This window comes from Photinus pyralis, unplaced genomic scaffold (genome assembly GCF_008802855.1).
Source record: "Photinus pyralis isolate 1611_PpyrPB1 unplaced genomic scaffold, Ppyr1.3 Ppyr1.4_LG2, whole genome shotgun sequence".
Lineage (NCBI taxonomy): Eukaryota > Metazoa > Arthropoda > Insecta > Coleoptera > Lampyridae > Photinus > Photinus pyralis.
Window position 1 is genome coordinate 3,679,167 of NW_022170403.1, and position 7,200 is coordinate 3,686,366.

Sequence of the window (7,200 nt, forward strand, 5' to 3'; positions counted from 1 at the left end):
TGCTATTGATAGAATACTCTCGTAGTAATAAGTGCATGACTGTACCAAGTATGTGACCAGCCCGGTATATGCGAAACTAGGGAAGCGAAACTAGTGCGAATGTATTAGCAAAAATTCCCTTCGAGGAAGTATTTTTATAATTCTTTGAGTACTCACATACTCAAATTTGATCTCAAATCACAAATGTTCACTAATGGTGAATTTTTGATCACCCCATCGGCGTGTCTCATCAAATGGGCCTTGACGACTTTATTTCTGGTCTATTTTATAATTATCTCATCGGACTTTGCACTTTTAGTATTGAAATTGAAACACAAGTCGCGTGAGCAATACATAATTTCGCCAGTGTGTCTGGAGATAAAATGAGTCAACCGCTACTTGTACTTCGATCGGTTTAAAAAAACTCGTGATTAATGTAGGTGTACAAAGACAATGTTTTTATCACTATGTACTTCCGTGTTGCAGATTTTACGTAAAATTGTGACATAAAATGCGTAATCGAATGTGTCTAAACTAAACCACTTTTTCATTGTTCATTAGTCAAGAGATGCTTTCAAAAAACCTACAAAAGAAAGTTGCAGTTATGTAATTAGTGCACAGTAAACAAAAACGCCGCAGGTATTTGTATTGCAAGGTTCCCAACAGGTTCTTACCCATTATAAAGGAGAATTTCCAAATTTTTTTCGGAATGGATCAATGAATTTTTTGTAGTGCTATCAAACAATTATTTGCTATCGCCTTGAATTTTAAATAACATTCGATTACTGTTTTGTATCATAATTTCATGAATGGTTTCACGTTCAAAATAATATTCACCCATTGAAGACATATAAATAATACCATTTTTGAAAGAATCGAAGGTAACTAAGGAAACATGAGCTGACCTCAAAAGGAAGGAGACCAAAGGCGATCTGCCACTGTATTTCACAATTCATGAACGGGAGGCGTGAAATTATTATTATGTGAGTGTGGGAGTATCTCCGAACCCAAAGATGCAGATGCAGATATCATGAATGTGAGAGTACAAATCAGTAGAAACCAAAAATGCGAATGAGAGTATAAGTTGCTCCGAGAAAAATGACCTGGGAAAACTTTTGTTTTCTGGGAAATAGAAGTCGCATACACTTCCCATAGAAATTTTGGATTTCTCCGCGTAGAAAATTGAGTAGTTTTGGCAAAATAGACTCATTATCGTAATGGAGATCGTAATCTTACTACGCCGTTACTTGGCAACAGGCAATACGTGTTTTCCAAGCTTATTTTAAAGTATGTCCATCTCATTACCAGATTTATCCAAAATGTATCTTCCAAGGAGATAATTATATTCGTCTACTTTTTCACTACATGGGAAATTGTAACACTTAACGTACTCTTAAAATTCAAAAAAGTTGCAATTTATCTAATAATTTAAACACGCACAAATAAGGGCATCTTTTTTATTTAGTTCATTTCTTCATTCATTTGTAGTAGCTTCCCATATTAGGCCAGTAAATGACCGTTTTGGCGTGTAATTTTTCGCGCCTCGACGGATTTGCTTGAAAATTTGGATTTTGGTTCCTCTTGCCCTCTACTTCAAAGGTGAACTTGAGCCCAGGGTTTGGGGGGGGGGGGGGGAATTAATAAATAAATTGAGTAATTCTAAGCAACTTTTGTTCTATAGAGTTTTTTCACTAAATAGTATTCGAGTTATTTGCGGGTGAAGATGTTCATTTTTCAACAAAAAAAACCACGTTTTCAGACGGTTTTTCACAAATAACTCTAAAAGTAAGTATTATATCGAAAAAAGTATTCTTAGTAAAAATATAGCTTCTAAAAAAACAAACAAAATGGTCTATATACGAAATCTGTAGACCCAGTAGAAGCAAAGTTGTAGCTCATGAAAAGTAGGTTCTCATTCGTCAAATTCCAAATCGAGTATTTCAACGTGAAATAACCAAAATATGAGGCACTTTTCGGGGAAAACTTATGAATACTTTTTTAATGTGTTTGAAAAAACCTTTCTTTTTGTTTTTAAGAAAAGTTCCTAGCATCAAAACTAAGTGAGTTACGCTCAAAATTAAGGTTGGGCCTTTTTTTTGGTAAACAAAATCGAGGAAATCACCCCCTAATTAGCACCCCAATTGTAATTAAGCGTTACCGCTTTACAGTTCACTTTATTTAGATATTGTTTATATGATCTGTAAGTTTGACCGGTGCAAAGTGCTTATGTAGTTTTAAAGTAAAATAAAAATTTTGAAATTTTGAAAAATTGCCTTTTTTTTCAAAATAACTTCAAAAGTATTAGTGAAAAATTTACAAGAATAAAAAAATGTAGCTTTTGATTTTCTGAACATTTTGTTTTTCTGTAAAACAAAAATTGGTTAAGATATGACTGTTCAAAGTTTGCATACACTCGTCATTAGTGACTCATTCGAGCCCTTTCAACTACAACCCTTTCAAAAATAAGGGTTTAAAAAAATTAATTTCAATAATCTTATAGCTTTTAAAAAACCTACAAAATGGTTTTTTAAAGCACTTCGTAGCTTAAAAATTAACCGATTTATGACTAAAAAACCAAACACATATTAATACATCAAAACGCGTGTTTTTGTAAGATACACATAATGTGCTATTAAAGCACAGGCATACTTTCACCCATCCTTACAAACTATATATATGTGTATATATATGAATCATTTTTTCGATCTCCTCGTGTAGTTTTTTTATTAGATAATTCGACGTTTCGAAGGTCTACTTTCTTTATCAAGAATTGCAGATTGTGACTTTGACTTTGATGTACAATTATAAATCAATTTTATAAGGATAGAAATTATGTGGTAAAAAATAAAAATAGCAAAGAAATCTAAATTTAATATTACTGTATAATTATAATCCCAAATTTGAATGCTTGAATTTACAATTATATGATTAATAGGGGTAGTTTCCACCCCTAACAAATACACAGCAACCAACGTCCAATTTTGAAGTGGAGGGTAAGAATAACCTAATTCCAAATTTCCATGGAAATCAGTGGAGTCAAAGTATACTATGACATTGTTTTAATTATAACTATTTTAGAGGTTAAACTGTGATAAAATCTTAAGTTATGTTGTTTAATGTTAATTGATATTTATTCACTCCTTTTAAAGATGATTTGAATCAATTATACCCGCTTTAATTTACAATTATACGATTTTTTTCTAATAGGAGTAGTTTTTTCCCCTAAAAAATAAAAAGCAACCCTGGGCTCAAGTTCAACTTTGAAGTGGAGGGTAAGTAGAACCTAAATCCAAATTTTCATGCGATTCGGTGGAGACGCGGAAATTTACACAGTATCGCCGTATTCCACGTTCGTTACTATACCAATGTATTCTACCAGGCATTTAGACACCTACTCCAAAATCCAATCTTCTTCGTAGAACTCCATCTTTAATAATGGCATGTAATTATAATATGTATTGTCAGAACTGTGACATTAATTATAATTCTTTATCGAATGTTTTAAGTTCTATTTTTAATTAACAGAGTTTTGTAATTATTATTTTGCCTTCATTCATAGAATTGCTTTCTACTTTGCAACATTAAGTGTACCATTATATACACATACCCTTTTCTGTTATTGTTTGTTTACTTTTCTTACTAATTTGTAACAATTATATTCCATTTATCTTTTTTTTTTTTTACTTTTTTTTATAATAATTTAATAATAATGTATGTATACGCCTCTATATTTACTTTTATAATTGTTCATTTATGGATTACTAAGTCTGTTGAACAATAAACATTACTGAATACTGAATTTACTGGCCTAATAAGCCCGCGATGTCATAATCAATGTAATATGTTATACCAATCAATAAATTAGCAAACAAGGTGACGTTTTTATACTGAAATAGGTTTTTTACATATAAAGGGGTTTAGTACCCCTCTTTGATAATGAATTCAAATCTTTCATGTGTGAATAATCCACGGCTAGCTCTATGTATCAGTTTTCTAATGATTCTACTGAAAGTTTTCCTTTTTAGCGCATTTTACACAAAAATAAAAATAAAATTATTGTGACCACTTTCGCCGTCCGTCCGCCCGCTCATTCATTCAGACCGAGGTTGAGACGCTACTATAGTTCTTTATCTTAAGAACTATTGTTCTACTTTTTTCGCTATTTGGTTCGTTATGGTGTGGAGGCTTGCACCAAAGAAGGAATTTTTTCTGCCTTTATTGCTAAAAAAGATGTAAAAAAACCAAACAATCGTTTTTACATGTTCCATAATTTTACACTTTTACCGTTTATTAACGATCCTAGAGATGGTTTATCAGACAGTGTTCGCAGACAGGCAGACACACAGAGAGACAGACACCATCGACTCCCCTAAAAAGCTTGCATCGCTTTGCTCTGTTTCTTAGTCCCAGTCCCAGTCAAAAATATACAAAATTAATATGCTTATTTTCTATGTCACACTTTCTGTCTGTACTGTGAACCTAGAGAATTCAATGGAATAATATTGCATAGTTGCATACAGGAAGGTGGCATGGATTATTGCTTATGAATATGATTAGTTTAGTTAGTAGCTACAAGTCGGAAGACTGGGATCAAACCTGTTGATATCATCAACATGTAGCTTTATTATTATGTGTAAATAAAGTACTTAAATAATGGCGATCCTGCAAAAAACTTAAAAATTTAAATTTACGTGGAAGCCGAGTGGAAACACTACACAAATTTTAACATGAAAATTGAAAGGTTTAGATCGAAGGGTTAGGAAAGAACTAGGGAAGTAGGCAGGAGTAGTTAGCGGTCACTAAACTAGAAGCCAAGGAATGAGAAATTGACCATGGAAAATGGAAGCTGCATCATCATCTCGAGCGACAGCGTCATCGACTTCGAGTGAGTGTTGTGTTAGTGAAATAGTGAAATGGAAAAAATTAAACTGCGTAATGGAAGAAAATTTGGTAAATGCTAGATATATAAGTTATAATTAAGTAATAGGTACAGATTGTTTTTTCTACGTTATGTATAAGTAAATGCACACAAGCAAGGCAATTCAATATTTTAATGAGTTAAAGCAAATCAGAACGTATTTAATAAAAATAGGCCCAGAGAGACGTAAGGGAGATAATTTAATCAAAAAAAGTAGAGGAAGCAAGCTTTATTAATAGTAAGATTAAAGAATTAGCTGCAGAATTTCAAGTAAGAATAAAAAATAAAAAAGTTTGCAATTCGGTTTATAAATGGTCGAGATGCGAAAAGGGCACTGTGAATTTTGAATCGATTCGACTCAACTTTTGGCATTGCGTATTATATGGCTAAGGCTATGCCCATATTGAATTTCATGCAATTCAGTTCATAACTAACGGAGATGTAAAAGCGATCGGACATTTCTAAACAAATTATCGTTCACACGGACAGATAGAGGGACAGACAGACAAAGGAACAGACGGACAGACCAACAGACAGACGACAGACAGCAATACAAAATTATAAACGATCTCTAGGATCGTTAATAAACGGCAAAAGTGTAAAATTATGGAACATGTAAAAAACGGTTTTTTGGTTTTTTTACAAATACCTTTTTTTAGCAATGAACGCAGAAAACATTCCTTCCTTGGTGCAAGCCTCGACACCATAACGAACTCAATAGCGAAAAAAGTAGAACAATAGCTCTTAAGATAAAGAACTAGTAGCGTCTCAACGAACGAGCGGACGGACGGACAAAGTGGCAACAATAGCGCATTTTTTTTTGTGGAAATGCGCTAAAAATGCTGAGAAAAATTTCACACGCGGAAGAGGTAATAATGTGGGTCGTGTAACCATAACCAGAGATCGAGGTTTCAGATATCATCAAGGACGAGGTAAAAAGAATTATTGCGAAAAGTTAGTTCTTTATTTTCCATTATAATCTGAAACCCGATGCTCTGGTTTGATCACTCTCAAATAAATACTCGTGTAAATTGGATTCTTTGGATATATTTTTATTTTTTTTTATTTATTTATTTATTATCGCTCTATTGTTCTGGGCCCTCAACAGGCTTGCGCCCAATTACAGAGTGACCCGCATAATGCTTTTTAGAGGTGCCTCTGCAGAAGGTCTTAAGTTGTTCTATACTACTCCGGTATTTACGTTACGAATTAGGAAAACTGCAGGAAAACCTAATTCGGAGTAGCCGGCAGAATGCTCGAAACTGGTCTAAGGTAATTTCCATCTCCAACGTCTGGTACATTTTCCTATTCAAAAGATTTGCACACCTCTGGATGGTAAATCTGTTGTTTGCTTTATCATTCATAAAAAATATACAAATCTGTTTGCGGAATAAAGTTCCGTAGTTCGATCTCTTCAGGAATGTTAAATTGAATTCAAGTAAATCGCTATCCAAAATCCTCAAAACAATAAATCTGACTACTCGTTGAATGTGAATTATGAAAGATGGTTTCTCCAAATTAAGTAGTTAAAATTTTGTTTACTCACTGAAATAATTGACCAATCTTCCACTGTATGGAAATGTCAATTTTCCCCTTGTATACTTAGGATTTTAACAGCCAGCAAAAGCACTAATTAAAAATTTAAGCTTTTTACGGACGACGATAACGAGCCTCAAGACAACCCTGACAATCCACCATACTGGAGTACCTACCTAACTATGGGGGACAACGACTATGATCAACCAATAGTGGAGGACCCATATATGGGTAGGTAAAGTATTGTTTTCAGTATGAAAGACCGCATACATTCTTCCTACTTTGCAGTGAAATGTTTGGAAGTTCAAGGAAGCATTTTGAACATTTTCTTAAGCATAGCCGACGTTGAAAAATTTGTAATTAAACTGTAGGTTTTTTTTAAATTGTAATGTTTAAAATAACCGTAGCTCCGTAACCACGGAAGCAATTAAACAAAAAACATATTAGCGCATATACATAGTATTTAAAAAATCAAAGTCCCCCTCCCTGTTAAAATTGCCCCCCCCCCCCATATCCTTATTAAGGAACCAAAATTTCATCAAAGTATTTAATGCCGTTTTCAAAATGTAACATTTTAAAAAACTCACCCTGTATACTACTTCCTGGATCGGTAGGTTTTCTGGGCAACGATTTCTGTAGGTGGTGCACATGTTGATTGTTTAAATTATGTAAATCACTTTCAGTACCATTTATTTTGTCGGACACTGTATGTTTGCCCGGTGTCCAGCGAAGCAGGACGGACTCAACGGTTTTCACATATTAACACT

The 7,200-nt window shown here is 33.5% G+C and overlaps 1 protein-coding gene across 2 annotated transcripts; it reads left to right on the forward strand.

The window, feature by feature from the left end:
* Positions 1-4,559: 4,559 nt before the first annotated feature.
* Positions 4,560-6,876, forward strand: LOC116164839. 2 transcript variants are annotated; one of them, XM_031479064.1, is made up of 3 exons: positions 5,708-5,766; positions 6,544-6,664; positions 6,722-6,876. In XM_031479064.1, the coding sequence occupies exons 1-3, from the start codon at positions 5,737-5,739 to the stop codon at positions 6,802-6,804; spliced, it is 234 nt and encodes a 77-aa protein (XP_031334924.1). In that variant the 5' UTR covers positions 5,708-5,736; the 3' UTR covers positions 6,805-6,876. The 2 variants fall into 2 exon arrangements, 1 of the variants encoding a protein (XP_031334924.1); XR_004144010.1 differs by lacking the exons at positions 5,708-5,766; positions 6,544-6,664; positions 6,722-6,876 and adding exons at positions 4,560-4,929; positions 5,557-5,623.
* The last annotated feature ends 324 nt before the right edge of the window (positions 6,877-7,200 follow it).

Coding starts and splice junctions, on each gene's coding strand:
- LOC116164839 (XM_031479064.1), top strand. CDS start 5,737: ATGCTGAGAAAAATTTCACACGCGGAAGAG. Junction 5,767..6,543: donor AAATTTCACACGCGGAAGAG/GTAATAATGTGG, acceptor TAAAAATTTAAG/CTTTTTACGGACGACGATAA. Junction 6,665..6,721: donor AGTGGAGGACCCATATATGG/GTAGGTAAAGTA, acceptor CCTACTTTGCAG/TGAAATGTTTGGAAGTTCAA.